The following is a 16,419-nucleotide window of genomic DNA, read 5'->3' as shown; positions in this document are numbered from 1 at the left end:
AGCAGTTTGGCAAACTTTCCGCAACGTTGTCTTCCGACTTCTCCTCGCGAAAGTCGCGAAATTTTCGGGATATCTTTGGTAATGAGCGCTGTGCGAATACGTAATTTTCGTATTCCCCTCGCTTGGTAAAAGGAATACGCTTCGTCGCTCTTCCGAACGTCCCCCGGGGGAATAATTCCTGTTAACTGTCTACCTCCGGCAACTTTTGCACCTATCGCGATTCCAGCCCGGTCTACAATAGTAACCGCTTACGATTTCTGTTTTGACCAGCCACGAGTTAGCAGCCCTTCAAGCGGAAAGATAACATTTTACGACCGTGATCGCAATATTTAATTAAGAACTCGCATCCGGAATTCGAACACGGGAAGACGAATATATTCCAATTCCGCAGAACGCAAAATTCATTTGCACATACACAATTATTCGGTCGCATTAAAAAACTGTGGAACTCGCGTGACTGTTTTTAGTATCTTGGAACTTAACGAGATCTGGTAAACGCAGCCAATTAGACACCGTCGGCAGATCAATTGATTGTCTCATGGATAGCGTCGGTGCAAATTCGTGTGATATATCATTAAAAAAAAAAAACATTGCACACGCACTATAATTTCCGAGATAATGATACAGGTCGAGGAAGAAATATATCACGGCCGGTCTAGAATTAAGGGGGCGAGTAATACGATTCTATTAAGAAAATTAGGACACCCGCGGCCATAAAGATATCCTTTATTTTTCACTCGGTATTATTGGATCGAAGATTAAGGGTTATTTCGCGACGCAACAGCGGGGAATCACACATAAAATATTACTTCATCTTCCCGGGAGGCTGCCGCGGAATATTTTTATCTGTCCGGACTTTCGTGGTTCTCTGTTTGCAATACGTTCATTTTTCACTCGGGGAATCAATCGAAAAAAGGAGAAGTGAGCGTAGAAAAGGAGACGGAGGGGATGATAGAGAGAAACCGGAGGAATTTCAGCATTAAGCCCCCCGGTTCCCCCCGTCGCTCCGAGCCATCGTCGCAAGCACTATCAATTTTTCACCGCGGGAAGTTGAAATCAGGATTCCATTTTCTGTGACGCTCGAGTGTCGCCCATCGAATGGAAATGATAATACGGCCGCGGTTCTCGTCAAAGCTGGGCCCTCTCGCCGTGGAACGAATACATAATTGTTGATTCGCGGGCAATTATAAACGACGGGGGCGAACAAACGTCTAACGAAGTCAATTGTACGGCCGCGGCACGGAAGGACGACGCCGGAATCTTCTTAAATGTACAACGAGCTCGATGCATACAAATGCGACCACTTTTCAAGACTCGCAAGCCTCCGAGCGCGGAAAATGAAATTGATTACCGGCCGCCTGTAACTTGTATCCGCGCTATTGTATCAAGAAATTATGCCCGGAACGAGCCTGCGGCAAATTAGCTTATTCCCAACGCTCCTTCTCTCGCCGTAACAGATCGCTGATTCGGCGACCGGAAGCTGTTTGGTTTTTTGGGATGTTGGCATTCTTTAATGTTTTGATCGTGCTGCTGTTTGAAATTGCAACAAATTCTGTCACAAACGCATAAAGTCGTAGTAGTAATTTCTAATGTTTTGTTCTTATAGATAACTAAAAAAAAGAGAATTCATTTTAAATTTTTATCCCGTAAGAGTAACAAACTATATTAACTAGAATTAAATTGATTTAAGCTAACAAGTGCAATAAAACGTCGCGATAAATGTAATAAAATAAACAAAATTGCAACTTTTTAGCGATCCTTCAAAAAAGAACCCCTTGTGAGATGACCTAAAGATTCGTTATTGTGAGGCCCGGGCCAGGAGGGAACCGTGAATTAAGTTTAATATCAGGGTCTGGGTTAAGTGGTTCTAAGGAGATTCCGGTGTTTTGAGTAATTAAGCACGGCTCGGTCCAGCGTCAGAGTGGACGGGGTAAATCGATTCGAGCCGATAGGATCGATTTTCGGGGGGGGGGGATGAAGAATTTCGCTTAGAAAATAATGATTACGTGCCCGTGAAGCCAATAAACTTTCGGTGCCGTGGTAGTTCGTTACGTAGAACGAAGCCCCCCATCAGTTTTATAGTTTCACTGTTGCTTATCCGAGCAATCATTTTTCTCTGTTGCAGGTGAGTGCCCGTTTCGAGAAGATGGAGTTTCGGGTTGTCGGGAAGTCGTGGGGGTACTACCCACGTTTCTAAATGGTACGTGTGTCTTCTTGCTCGTGTGCACGTCTAGCTCTCGCCGTGACGTATATCCGGATGTATTCGTATCCGTGTTGCGATGGAAACCCGGGAACGTCGAGCTATCTGTCAGCTTCACAAGGAAAAGCTCCTCCATGACACTTGCTACGCAAATACGACACTATTATTTTTCCCGTCGCTGAGATGCCAGTTAAGAACAGCTCACGACTATCGTCCGCCTTTACAGAGACGGCAACAGACGGGAAACGTCGTCGACGAGTTTTCGCGATCTTCTTACCGAAAGACGTCGGTTAAGAATCCGAACATCAGCCTTGCGAAACGTTACCAACTCTCGGAACAAAATCCGAAGAGCTCTTTTCTAAATCCGGGGATCTCGGTGGAAATTAATTTCAACTCTTTAACTACAATTCTGAAGATCGGTGATTATTTAAATATATGTATATCTTGTTGGGATTTTTCTGTTCTTGATATTTTCTAAGGAATTAATACAAGATCGAGAACAGCTCAAACATCGATCCTTCAGGCCAGAGATTAGAGGCATAGTATCGCATTAAATATCCCGCGTCTTCCCATTCCGGGTTCATCGCATCGGCGACTGGGACTCGAGCTCCTTAGCTCATCCGTCACTGACTTATACTAATGATTTCCTCTCCGTACACCTGACACGGCGACATCAGTTTCTTCGCGGGACTCGTACATCACACTTGTCAGACTTGTCTCTTCGTCACCTTCGTACTCATTCGGCGCAACAAAGTGTACATAAGTTACGCTAATATAATCGCGTACCCTCCTCTAGCCTCTCGCAAAAACAATAATCCGTTCGGATAATGATCCGAACGTAAGTTAGGGTGGACGTATCGCGGGCAACACTTGGCGGAACAATGGGATTGTTTGCTCGTGGAACTGGAACGTCGGGCCTCTACGATGAAAGCGAAGACTCGGATTCGTACTTTCTTCATTACGCCCGAGCAGCCTCTTCTGTTTCGATATTACGTCCGCTCGTACACGTCGGAACAAGCGCGAGTAACGAGTGGACGGTCGAAGCAGGGAACGTGAATTAATTAGAGCCGTGGACGACCGTCGAGAACGGGGTGAAAGAAAGAGGGAAGAGACGGCACCGGGGGTGAAATCGGCGAAAATCACTGCTTTACGTGGATCATAAAAGTTACAAGAGGCTCGGGGAACGCGTTGCGCGCACCCTGCTGGCTTTTTCACTCCCCACCCCCTCTCCGTCCTCTATTCCTGCTCGAGAGGTAATACTACGGAACCCAGGGGGTTGAAAGGGGCGCGGAGGTGTGGGGAACAGTTTGCCAACTCGTGGAACGAGACTCGAACTCGATAGCGGCTACCTCGTTTCTAACCTGGCCGACCGACGACGACGATCGCAGGATTCGCCGGCACGTTTCGGTTCTTTGCTCTCACCCGTTCCGTTTCCACCCAGGTTTTTGCACCTTCCCCGTCAATGTCTATCCCGATACTAGGACCACGTCCGATTTTTGTCGCGCTTCAACAGGCTGCCTCCGCGATCATGCGAACCGCTGACGAGACAAGCGAAACGGCAAGAAGAAACGACGAGAGTAACAGTCAAACCCGGCAGTGATACAGCGAACGCTGTTTGTTGCACACGATAGACCGTTCCTTCACCGAGCCTTCTGCGAAACGTCTTTTTCTCATGTTCTTGTTAGCTCTGGGTCTGTTGGGATAGTCAGAGGGTGGCGACCACCTGCTAGGCTAATCACTGGCGCAATGATAGAGCTCGGATATTTCGTGGCAGTGTTTGGTTTTTGGAAGGAATGTTCACTTTGAGAGGAAAAACAGGATGAAAGGGGATGAACTATTTTTTTATGCCTTTGCAAAGCTGGCGTTCAAGCATCAGCTTTCAGAAAGAAGGCTTTGTACCTTTAAGTTATGGTATCGTGGCTAGAGGACAGGATTTTTACTGACAGACTAGCAGTATTTTGGGCAAAACTGTTACAGACACATTCACGAACTATTAACCATTAGTAAAAAAAACTTGAACGATAAATATCCATATGTCAGCGCGTCTCTTTAATCTTTAAATTTATGATCTTTTAAATATCGTCACCAGCAAGCATAACGGGATTCACGAAATTACGGTATTCGAGGAGGCATCATTTGTCAGGTTTTAAGGAGAACTCGTTCCAGGAAGACAACGACCATGCCAACGAAAATGGACCCACAGTTCCGTGAAAGGAGATACGATTAAGCCGCGTCTCGTGAGAATGTCTCCACACTTTCTGCTGACCGCAAATGGACGTTTCGATGGGGTTTGCTCTTTTTCGACTCGAAGTAAATGTTTATTCAGTGACACTTTAGAGGAGTGATATAGCACTGGTTCAATTAGAGACGGAACAATTGTCGCAAAGAAATAGGGAAATAGTAGTACTTTATCTATTCTAGTGGCGAAATTGTGTGGAGGAAGGTAGCCAATATCTTTGCATTTGGTACAATGTGCTTCGGACATAGTTGTTACTTCGCAAGTGTATCTTATACCTCATCCTTTAATTATTGATTCCTAAATTATGCCTGATCTCCAATATCAAGCTAAAAAATAAATCCGCGAATTCTTCAACGTAATTTTTTAATTCTTGCCTGTAAACTGTCGCCCGATCTTCATTTTCAAGCTGATAAATAAATTCGCAATCCCGTGGATTTTTCCTAACCGTCAATTCAGACAAATCCTGTCTCTCGATAAAAGATTACATCAGAATTTGCAGCGTTCATTCTCAGCAACATTGTTCAAGGAGTAATCTTAGCGGCGGCAAGGTTATTCCCCATTTTCCTCTCGAGAAAGGTGAACCGCGCTCCAGCACTCGGTCCGATGGCGCGTTTATCAGTCGATTTAGGACGGTTTTTCTCGGCATCTCAGCTTACTACCGTCAACGCTCTGTCGTTCGCGGCTGTTGCATCTTTTTATCCGGTGGCTTGCGAGCAGTGCAGCGGTTTGTGGAAAAGGCGATGCCGAGGATGCGGAGCCGCGTCGCTTTATTAGGTATGCATCGAGGTAGACACGGCGGAGAAAGGAGGTGGTGGCGGGTTGGATAAAACTCTCGTGATTCGCAGTCAGTGTTATTAACGTCCGTGCGCTAGAGGCGAGCCCAAATCACATCGGGTTCGTGATAAATCGCTCCGGTGGCATCTACCGGCCTCCTTCGCCATTATGTCTTGCATGTTTCATTACAAATTTCCTTTACTGTCGTTAGGGTTTGCGCGTGTACGCTCCTCGGCTCTGGCCTCTCGCTCGCTGGCACACGCACGAGAACGTCCACTAACCAACAAGGGAGACAGAGAGAGAGAGAGAAAGAGAGGGGGAGAGAGAGAGAGAATAGGAAAGAAACCGGGAAGAATTTATTGTGGGACGATGCTGAACGGACAAGGCAAAAGCGAACGCTCCCTTACAGTCTGCTGGATATTAATTCTTCGTACTCGTACGCATCGCTGGCCGGAATCGCGCCACGAAAACGAAGGAAGCGGCTCTGATCAAGATCTGATCTGGAAACGTTTGCGCGGAGTTCAATTTCTTCGTAGCAACTAATCCCTCCGCTTACTACTGCGAGAACGTTTCGAGACGTCGAGCCTTTACAACAGACTCGACTCATTTACAAGAAATTTAATCATGTAAAAAATTGTTTGAGTAGTGATATAACAATTTTTAATACTAGAACCTCCGAATCCGTCAAAATTACGGATTTCTAATTTTTCAGTGAAATCCTGTTATTATTATAATGGAGTAATGAACATAGTATTTTATAACATCTTCACCTTGATCGCCACTTTCTGCATTTTCCCACAGAAATTCTGAAATGCCCCCTGTTTCTTGCAACGGAAGCATAAAATTTTGCCTCCGCGCGAAGATCCGTGACCGCTGATAACAGCGCGACGATCTCGGAGTAGTACTGTCTCCGAGAACACTCGGAATAACGTCCAAGAAGAAGCGCCGCGATATATAATACTTCCTGAGTGGCTAAAAACCTTCGAGCGATCGGCAAGACATCGTTCGAGGCGCTCTCAGCTCGCAACGATCTGGTTTACGACACGGCGAAAAAGTTTATTTAAGGGTCGTCTACCCGATAATTATTCACTCCATAGAATCCCGTGGAACGGATGCTCTTATTGCGATAAACAATGTCCGCTGTCACGTTGAATCGGATATTCTACGAGGCTGCTACGCTTCGTCCACTATTAACGCGGCGCATTCATCTCTTTCTGCGACGATCGAGGATCGCGGCAGCAGCCCCGATGCCGATGGTCTTCTTCCTCTTCTCGCCAACGGATGTTTTTAATTCCCTTTTTCGAGCCTGTTTCCCTTCCTCTCCAACTCTCCTCCTCTCTCTCTCTCCCTCTCTCGTTCCTTTCTCCCGCGATTCATGGCTAGCCAGTTGATTGCCCCGCGAGATTCAGCCGGCGCATCTTCAAATAGCGATCGTCGGTAAACGGCCGGCCAGGATGGAGAAAGTAAGAGTAAGATGAAAAGGATGAGCATTCCGGAGTCGGTATATTAGCCTCATAGACAGTAAGGCGATCCGAGGCGTATTTACGACGCGGCATTCTTGCGATCGCTCTCTCGTCTCTCTCTCTCTCTCTCTCTGCTCCTTGCCTTCGCCTCCGACGATCGGGGATTCGTTAATCAGCTAATGTAGCACGTAACGAAAGGCATGAAGAGGCGTGCAAACTCGCTAGCAAACTGCAAGGTGCGTGTCCATTTGAGAATTTCGCTGAAGGGTACTCTTTGCATTTCTAAACGACTTCCGAAATGTTTACTCTGGGATACTATGTAGAGGACTGTCCTAGAGGCCATTAGCTGATCGAACTCATTGAGAACCGTGTCTTTTAACTTGTGATCTGAACCATGACCTAACTCATACCGCAAGGTCCATGTCCTTTGAAAATTGATTCGTTTCTTTAACTATTTTTTTAACAAAATCACCACCAAAACGTCCACAAAATCATTAAAAATTCGAGGCTATTTTAGTCAGTGCGGACAATTGTATCAATATTCACTTTGTTACTCGCACCCAGATCAAGCTAGAAAATCATCGCTTTCGGACGGGAACCTAACTATCGCCATTCCTTCCAACGCAGTAACCACTAACCAAAGACACAATCGACACGAATTCGCGGCAATTTTGCTCCCAAGTGTCCACGCACCTGTAGAATCGGTACCCTAGTTGTTCAATGCGGTCGGTTCTCACTGTTTTCGTGGGGAGGGGTTCGCTCGTCTTTTGTCGGGTCTGGTGGCACTGTTCCCTGGAGTCTAACCAACAACGTTGTCATTCTATCCATACCAGGGCATTGCTTACACAATTATCGAAATGGTAGCAGGTACGAGAGGCGAGGCCTGGAATGTAGGCTATCGACCAAATCCAGTCAAGAGACCTACCTACAACGGAGTCAGACGGAGAAGGACGATAAGGGGGACACACCGGACAAGGGACTCCTCGCATCGCGCGGAGTGGAGATGCTGCTAGATAGATTCACCCGTTCACGTACACCCCTTGGGCTTGTCATGCGGCAGCTATCGGTCGACCGCGATCGAGAGACCGGCTGTATCCCCCAATGCCACCTTGTTCTCAGCGGCTATGTCGGATCCGACAGGCGTGTGCTCATCGCTTACCACGATGCGCTTCTCTCTGTCCCTCTTTCCGTCCACCTATTCATCCATTTAGCCTGCTCCTTCCTTCTCCGACTCTCTCGTTCCCTCTCAATCTCTTCTTCCATCTTCTTCTCTTTGAGGCTCTGTCTTTTCCTGGCTTTTGCTCTATCTTGCTCTTTCCGATGCTCTGTTTTTCTTGCTCTCTTGCTTTTCGCTTCTCCGTGTCCCTTGCTCCATCTCTGGCTCTGTCTTTCTGTTCTCTCTTCTCATCTTCAGCTGCCTCTCCCAGTGTGTTTGCTTTGCCATCATCGGCACAGTCGCCGCTATCGACACCGGTGTCGGTCATTTCGGACCACGTGGGTGGGTGTTGTCTAATGAGATATACGTGGAACACGCCGCGAATGTGGGACAGATAACTGGAGGACACACCGGCCGGTCCCGTGGCCCTTGCCGCTCGATCTCTCTACAATCTCGTAAATAATGCAGGATGATCACGGTACTGTTATAATCGTTCCGCAAATTACCACTTGCATGGACGATGATCGTCGATCGATACCTACTAGAACAATGTTCGGCTCGGATATATTGTTCGGACACGATCCGTTCGGTCGGCGTGTCTCGCTTTTTCTTTGGAAGACGTGTTGCTGCCCAAGCGAGAGGTTTTGTTCGACCATGCCCCCCGGCCGATCGGCTGCATCGATCGTGTGCTTCGTAGCGACTCCAACAACGATTCCAGCTCGTAAACGATCGTAAATTGAATGTTCAAAAAATCGCAATCCTAATGCTCTCTTTTTTTATTTTCTCGCTATAACTATTTAACGTTGTTCTTCCAAATGATGAACACCTTCTACTGTTTTTTGCAACGAATATATTTATACCCCGGAGGTCTCATAGAAGTGTGTGCGAAGACGAATTCGTCATTGTGCTATACACTCATAAACAAGGTCACACAAGGTCAAAAATGGAAACGAAGAGTTAAATGAAAAAATGTGGGTCGTTTATTTCTACTTATTTTTCCGCGTAGAATCGCATCAGGCGCGTTCGAAGCACTCCGGGACACCCCGTATAATATTAGAATGTTTTGCCGGAGCCGAAGGGAGCCGAAGTAAAGAGGAGAGGAGGAGAGAAGAAGTAAACGATTCTGGGAAGGCTGGATTTTAAAATTCCGCAGTTATCGTGGCGCCCTTTGTTTCGCATGCGGCGCGCCCTCGATCGACAGTGTACGAGCACGCAAATGAAGCTTGAACGTTGATCGGGCTGAACGAAGAAGAGGACCAGCAGACAGTTCTCGCGAGGTTGGATAATCGTCCGGACGTTGCGATCCGGTATTACTCGGCCTCCGGGGTTAAATTGCGATCAAGGGCTTAACGGTGATTCCGAAGGCCGATGGAAGTACGTGACTGATTTCTACGATTTATTCGCGCGTACACATAGACCAGAAACGAGAGCCGACGTCGCCGCCGCCGGGCATTATCGATTCCATTCGTCGTCGAATATCCACCACGTTTATTCCGCCATTAGAAAAGACCACTATGGCCACTCTGATTTTCATTCCGGTTCGGTCACACTTTCAGGACTCGAATCTTCGGAGGACGACCGTGAGAGAGCCAACCCGTGCTGTGTAATCGAAGCACGGGCTCGACTTCCATCCTCGAAAACGAGACATCACCTCGATATCGGTTTTTGACAAACTTCGATTCATGCGGCATTCATACGTGCTCCTACACCCCCGGAGGGGATCCACTGTCCGCCACCTAATTGACGCTTCGAGAGGAGCTCGTACTAGCACGTCGTCGAAGGAAATGGAATTATTTTCATTAATTATGAAGATTTATTGACACACCAGATTTCCCGTTATTAGTTCCCGCCGCGGAATTCGCGTTTCGTATCCCGGTCCGTGAGTCGATGTTTGTACGGGCATTAATTTGAATATTCAACAGACCGAAAGTGAGCTGTACCGAATGAACGTTAATTTATGGATGAACAAATAAAAGTTGTCGGTTTCGCGGACGTTTAAGGCGAGTTTGGACGCGTCTGCTGTGGCGAACCGCGATGCCATGAACGATAATTACGCGAAAAACGGTCCGAATTAATTTACTACCTCCGGATCGAATCGCTTGCAAAACTGTTCCACATTTACATATTTTTACACCGTTCCGGGGTTTCGAATTATCTGCATTAACACGAAATCAATAAATACATCCTTCTCGCGTAAAGCAAAACTGAATTATTATCTACTTCAGTCGTACGTTATCAGTAGACTGCGGATCTGTACAAAAAATAAAAATTGTCTGCATCGATTGCAAGAGAGAGAAACTAAATTAAATGTTATTTCTTCTTCCCTTAATGATTTTCATAGAGGAGAAATCATATATTCACATGTCCAATTTTATAAATTCTCCAACAATCTTGAATTTCATCTACTCAATTTTACTATAAATGCATAAAGATCCGCGATCTAGTTATCAGATCCACCACTTCTGAAAAGAAACTTTTCAGGTGCTCACAAGACGAAGTACATAAAAATTCCCAAGATTCAAAGGAGCATATTCTTAAGCAGTTTCTTTTAACATGATTAAAATTCATCCATTAGGATGTAAAGATAAACTTCCTTTCAGAACATTTACAATTTTTTCTTTTTCGGAGGATCCAAAAAAGCTATCATTCATCAAGATCGCGGAACAAATTTTCTTTCTCGCAGTTGCACGAGGTTCCAGCATTTTTTTCGGAGAGAGTGTAACTAAATATTGATTAGATACAGTGGTGTAGGTTCTTACGGCTAAGCAAAGGGATTATTTCAATTTCCCACGGAATCGAAGATGTCATTAAAAGGCAGAGCCGGGATAATCGCGTTATGGCGATATCCCGTTCGCGGCGCGATTTCATCCTTAACGCGGCTGTGGATGGGCACTTAAAGGCCGGGGCACGAAATTAACGGCACCGGCCGTTCGCATAATCCAACGGACGAGTAACGGCGCTCTCGTTGCAATTAGCTCGCAGGAAACACACGGGCAAACGAATATTCGAAGCGAGATCGAGCCCGCCGGCTAAAGCGAGACGGGAACAGCTTACACCCTTGACAACGACACCGTTACTCGACGCCATTGTAGGCCACCTACTGTACGACATGTCCCGGCCGAATCGTACACGCGCAATCAGGCTACCCTCGATCCTCCATTCTGCACGGGACCACTATAAATACAGGGAAAGTGCGAAGCCAATCGCCGCACACCAGCTCCAACATCGATTCCGGCTAATAAACAATCATAATCATCGGAAGCGGCTTCCGATCGCAACTTTTATGGTGTCGTTACAAACAGCGGGCTTCGACATTCGATTTTATGCTGGTCGAATGCCCGTCAGTTACTATCATTCGCATCATTGTCCGAACACATCTTAAATCAGAATAATTTTCTCAAACATGAATATCATAATTCATTATTGATTTTCTATGGATGTCGAAATGTGTTCTATGAAATTTTTTAAATAAATAACACGTCCATAGCGTCTTCAGTGCGTGTTTTATCGAGCATCAGTCCGTCGATTTCTATTCCACAGTCGAATCCTGAGTAATGTTTGATAATCGAGCGATCAGGATCCCGCAACCGATGTGGTAAACTCTCCCATATGTTCCCGCGGCGTTCACTTGTTCGGCTTGATTGAATGTCCATTTCGATTATCAGATAAATCGAACCCGAGATTATGTTGTTTCCCAGTACTCTTTTTGAGATTCTTTCAGACCATCAAGCCCGACCATGTTCGCATCGAGATCGGTATCTCGATTTCTTCGGTGTTCCAACGAATTCCAATGTGGACGAGTTCGAACGCTTTTTAGACTTCGCAAAATAAATCTAATTCACTTTTTCTACCGGTTGAAAATTGTTTGACGGAATCTGCCCGATATATCGATGATAAGGAATGTATAAGGGATACAAGACATAAAATAAATTACTGATTGATTGGCAGAAAGAACAAATTTTGAGGGAACAACAGACACTCAATTATTTCTTGTTTTAATTGAAATTGTACAGCTTTGGAGCAAGTTATTTTTGAGACCGCGGAAGGACGCCGACATCGACTAAATCATCAAAGAATTTTTTGCCAGAGCTTTGAAACCGCTGTACAGTAATTACCGGTACGATTCCACGTTTACGAATCGAAATTCTTGGAAAAATATTCGTGGCTCCGAATGCGCGCCGCTCGTACAGCGACAACGAGATCCCTCTAGAAAAAGGAAAGCGGAAAACGACGCTTTCATGCTCGTGTCGTCTGTACGTAGAGCTTCGACAGTGGCGGAGCTTTGTATCTGGCTCGTGAGAAAAATACGCCGACGGTTTCGTCGTAATAGACATTGAACGAACCAGAGATTGTCTGTCCGTCAGCGACGAATCCAAAGGGAACCTCGAATAGATCGCGAGACAAAAGGGGAATCGCGTGATCATTGATGACTGAAAATGCTGCGACGTATTCGAACACGAAATCTACAGTGGAAGCAGAATTACTTTCCTACATAAACCATATCGTAATACCATTAAAATAATAATATCATTTATTCTGAAATTGAGTATCTTTTTTTACTTTGATAAAATCTCTACAATTTTATTGTGGATATAAATATTAAACTATGTTAACTGGTATGTGGTAAATTAAATCGCTTTGGTATGTAAATAACGCGTAAAATTTCGATATTTGTTTCCCTAAACCAGTTTTTAGAAGTGTTCCTTTACTTTGACAAAATCTCGAAAATTTTAACTTGACAGTGTTGTAAATATAAATATTAGAGCTAACTCAGTTCAAATGTAGTATAGAAACTGTAATATACGTATAATTTTTATATTTATTTCCCCACACACCTGTTTCAAACGAGAAGCGTTCCTTCAGTCTGATAAAATCTCGAGAATTTCGATTTACCAGCGTCGTAAGTATAAATATTAGATTTGATTAACTCATTTGCCAAGTCAATTTTTACAGATTTAAGACAAATCTTTCAACTTTTCTCTTAAATATGTCGAATCGATTACGCAGATAATTTTTAATGGAAAAACGAGGTTCACAGCGAAACAGACTGTGCTGTTGCGATCTTAACAATACTGCTCGATCCGAACGATTTTTCTAGAGTTCCAATAACAGAGTTCTCTCTCTCCCTCTCTCTCTCTCGAAAATGTAATAGAGACTCGCCAGCTGAAGAAAGATAATAATGATCCCCTACCCGGAAGGTTCTTGCTCACTCCTCTGTCGAGCTGCTTTCCAATTACCCATTGTCGACTCGAAATCTGGTGTACGAAGTTGCTCGATAGAAAAACGATCGTCTTGCGTGTTTCGACTCGCGGCTCGGGAACCTGACTGTAATTGAAATCGAATCTTCCGATTCCCCGAGACGCGGAACCATTTTGCGATAATGGTTGCGTCGAACCGGAACTCCGACACTACACTTTTTAATTCACTCTGATTATCAAGGCACATTTCTTAAGAATTCGATTTTGGTCACGGAAGGTCCATTAAAATGACCATTTTGAATTAGCAACTGTTATCATAATGTGTGTCCAGAGAAACCAATTTTTTAGTAAAGACATTAGCTCGGTGCGCGTGTCTGATTTCGTTATTTTTAAGATGACCAAGAAATCCATCGAAATCCTTGAACCATATATAATTGTCAATGGTATAATTTACTAACTGACACTACATTGAGAAGACCGATAGGAAAATAGCCCACAATGGCCAAAGATAGTTCGTTTAACTTGGAGCAGGACGATGATAAGCACACACTTTTCGATAATTCCGCGTGCAATTCAGCAAGTCGATGCACCGGTGCACGCTCGCAGCAAGTTATCAAAAGGATTAAACAACTTTACCGGGTGATTGATCACCCGACGAGGCCCGGGCAGGCGTTAAAACTTTCTCGCGGTGAGTTCGCCACTCAGGCGGTGGGTGGTCTCTTTATCTGTTTCATAGTTTGTTCGATATCTAGTCTGGCCTAGCTTGGGTAACTGATTCTCGCACCTTATTATTCCTTTCGTAAATCTTATCGCTAATAACGTAGCTTTAATTCACAATCCAATAACCGACACTGGCCGCATCCCGATGGGCTTAACAAATTGCAGTTTTAATTACTTTGGCGTGTACTATTGTGCCTTGTTTCGCGCTTCTTCATTATCTCTGTAAAAGAGAGAAGGACCGAGAGAGATAGGTGCAGAGAGTGGGAGTGTGTCTAGTCTGCGTACGTCGTATCAGTTAGTTATTATATCCGCTCGAGTAATTACTGTGTCTCTGGTTCATCGAGCTTCTCTTTCAATACAGCCTTTTATTCATCGCGCGTTCCAGGCCGCGTCCTTAGGCTGCAATTAAACCATCCGTTGCGCCGATCAAATTGATACGCGTGCGCTCACGTTCTCTCACTCTCTCCCGATCTCTCTCTCTCTCCCCTCACCGTCTCTAATCCCTAATTCATTAAACCGCCGGACAGATCCGCAACCACTTTGTAACAATCCGTCTTTTTAGCCGGTTTTATTTTTTCCGCGGATTAAGTCGCGCGCCACCCGGTAATTACGGTGTCAGCTTTCCGCAACTTTTGCCGCCTCGAGTAACCGCGAATTTCACGCGATGTAATAAGTTGATGCACCTCTTTTACTCCCGTCGTCCGTGTTCGCCCGTTTGCAATTTTCCGACGTGCCCGCTCTCGCTCGCTCGCTTGCGCGCGCGTACACCACGTACAGCACGCCGCAAAATTTATGGGCCACCTATGGCGAACTCGCATTCTAACCCATCCGCTGATACAATCGATTGCATTGTGTAATAGAATACCATCGCTAATCCTTTTCTGCATCCAGCCGAAGAGATATTGCCGTTCCTCGGTTGATACGCAATCGTACACACGTACACTTTGCGCGCGTCTGTGTTGCGAAACCCGTATTCGCAGAATACAGTGTCACATTAAAAATACAATCTTAGAGCAAGCCGTCATGCGGATTTCGTGCAATTGGGACAACAGTGAATGGATGCCATAACCAGCTGTGAAGACCTTAAGGAGAACGTGCACCTAGGAGGTTGAAAAATTGATTATGAGAATTTCTTTCATTTCAACAAATGGTTACAGTTAAGAAACATTTGGTACGTACGTTGTGTCACACTTTCATCTACAAAATACTAAATTTTCGTTAAGAAATATCCAATAGAGATGGGGTGGCAACCATGTTTACGAGTTCTCCGAACCTACCGGACCAATTTGTTTGAAGCTTTTACAGGCATGCTTGACACAATTATCTAGTTTCTGTCATAGGATTTTTTCTTAAACGTCATGGTTGTTTTTACTAATTAGTAAAAGACTATTTTCATTTATTGCCTTCTATTGTTCGGATTAGGAATGCACAATACCTTGGCGATTAATTAGTATGCCGAAATTGTTGGATCAAATTTTCAGGGCTTCTGAACCAACAAAGGAAAAACGTCACGTTCGGCTCACGTCGCAATTAGCGTTATCTGGGGTTTAAATGATGCATTGATACTCTAGTGATATAGAATCAGCGTGTCTTTCAATATGCTAATAAAGCTAGCTGCAGATTGAAATGGTGGTTGATTTTACGAATACGATATTTCATTCGATAATGGAAATTGTGCATTTTATAGGATTCGAGAGGAACCGAAAAATATATTCAAAGATGCCTATCAGTATTCATATGTTTATGGTTAGTGTGGCTACTTTCTATAGGTCTTGCATAGACCAGGAAGTAAACAGACCTACGTCGATCATGATTAATACACTCTGATCGGTAGATAACCTCTGTCCCCGTAGGAATAACATTTTATCCGAGCGGTGCATTAAAACTATGAAAACGATTTCTTGAGATTGATTATGGCTGAGCAGAGAAATAATTGTTCCGCGAGAACACATCGGCTGTATGCAAAAGTTCATTGTGATCAATCCTCCGAAGAACGAACTTGTTGAACGTGATAAATTTACTAGACGTATATAAAACTAGGTGTAAAAGTGGTGCAAAAATGCAAAGAACGTAATGTTATTAAATTCAGGATTAGATCGAAGGAGACTGTAGGCAAGAAGGTAGTAGCTCTAGAAATTAATTGTTTCCAATTTAGTTCAGTTTCTATACGATGACAAAAAGGCTTAATATGTACAGCTAATGACTGGACCGTAAAAACGAGTTTCGAACAAAACGAATGCAGTAGTGCACGCGGAAATTGATCGCGAAGAATGGAGTCTCCGCAGCTTCCGCAAAAGTTCGTTTCGCGACTCCGAGAGGTCGGCGACACGGACGACAAGTTTTGCACGGCACTGTATACACGCGTAGCTTTCAGACAGCCGAGGAAACGGTAGACCACGAACATCTGACCGTAGTTGCCTTGCGATAATTGCTCATCGCACGCCACGTAGAAATGCCGTTTCCTCCTCTTTCTTTCTTCATCCGAGAGCGCAGAGAGGGAGAGCCCCTCCCCTTTCTTCCTCGAAGAAGTTGCTGGTTGTACAACAGAGGTGAGAGCACACTTTGCGCTGGCAGACGTTCTTTCTTCCTCTTATATTTTTTTATTCATGATCGGGGGCTGCTCTTCTCCTCTTCCTCGGTGCCCAGATCAACCTTTACCCTTTCATCTC

General features: G+C 44.8%; 3 protein-coding genes across 9 annotated transcripts in view; 2 read left to right on the top strand and 1 right to left on the bottom strand.

The window, feature by feature from the left end:
* Positions 1-16,419, top strand: part of Atg16 (Autophagy-related 16) — a 642,505-nt gene that overhangs the window by 303,971 nt on the left and 322,115 nt on the right. The gene's annotated exons all lie outside the window — the stretch shown is intronic.
* The window catches only part of LOC143210246 (uncharacterized), a 473,171-nt gene that overhangs the window by 233,248 nt on the left and 223,504 nt on the right, over positions 1-16,419 (top strand). The window contains exon 4 of one of the 2 annotated variants that reach the window (XM_076426927.1): positions 2,126-16,419. This exon is cut by the window's right edge and continues 21,952 nt beyond it. The exons of the other annotated variant lie outside the window; for it this stretch is intronic. Within the exon in view, the coding sequence (XP_076283042.1) occupies positions 2,126-2,382 (257 nt within the window). The 3' untranslated portion in view covers positions 2,383-16,419. The remainder of the gene's footprint in view (positions 1-2,125) is intronic. 2 annotated transcript variants of the gene reach the window in all.
* The window catches only part of Neo (ZP and PAN domain-containing protein neyo), a 211,294-nt gene that overhangs the window by 47,842 nt on the left and 147,033 nt on the right, over positions 1-16,419 (bottom strand). The window lies entirely within an intron of this gene.

This window comes from Lasioglossum baleicum, chromosome 7 (genome assembly GCF_051020765.1).
Source record: "Lasioglossum baleicum chromosome 7, iyLasBale1, whole genome shotgun sequence".
Taxonomy (NCBI): Eukaryota; Metazoa; Arthropoda; class Insecta; order Hymenoptera; family Halictidae; genus Lasioglossum; species Lasioglossum baleicum.
Note: the sequence above shows the minus strand (reverse complement) of the source record. Positions and strands in the feature narration are given on the sequence as shown.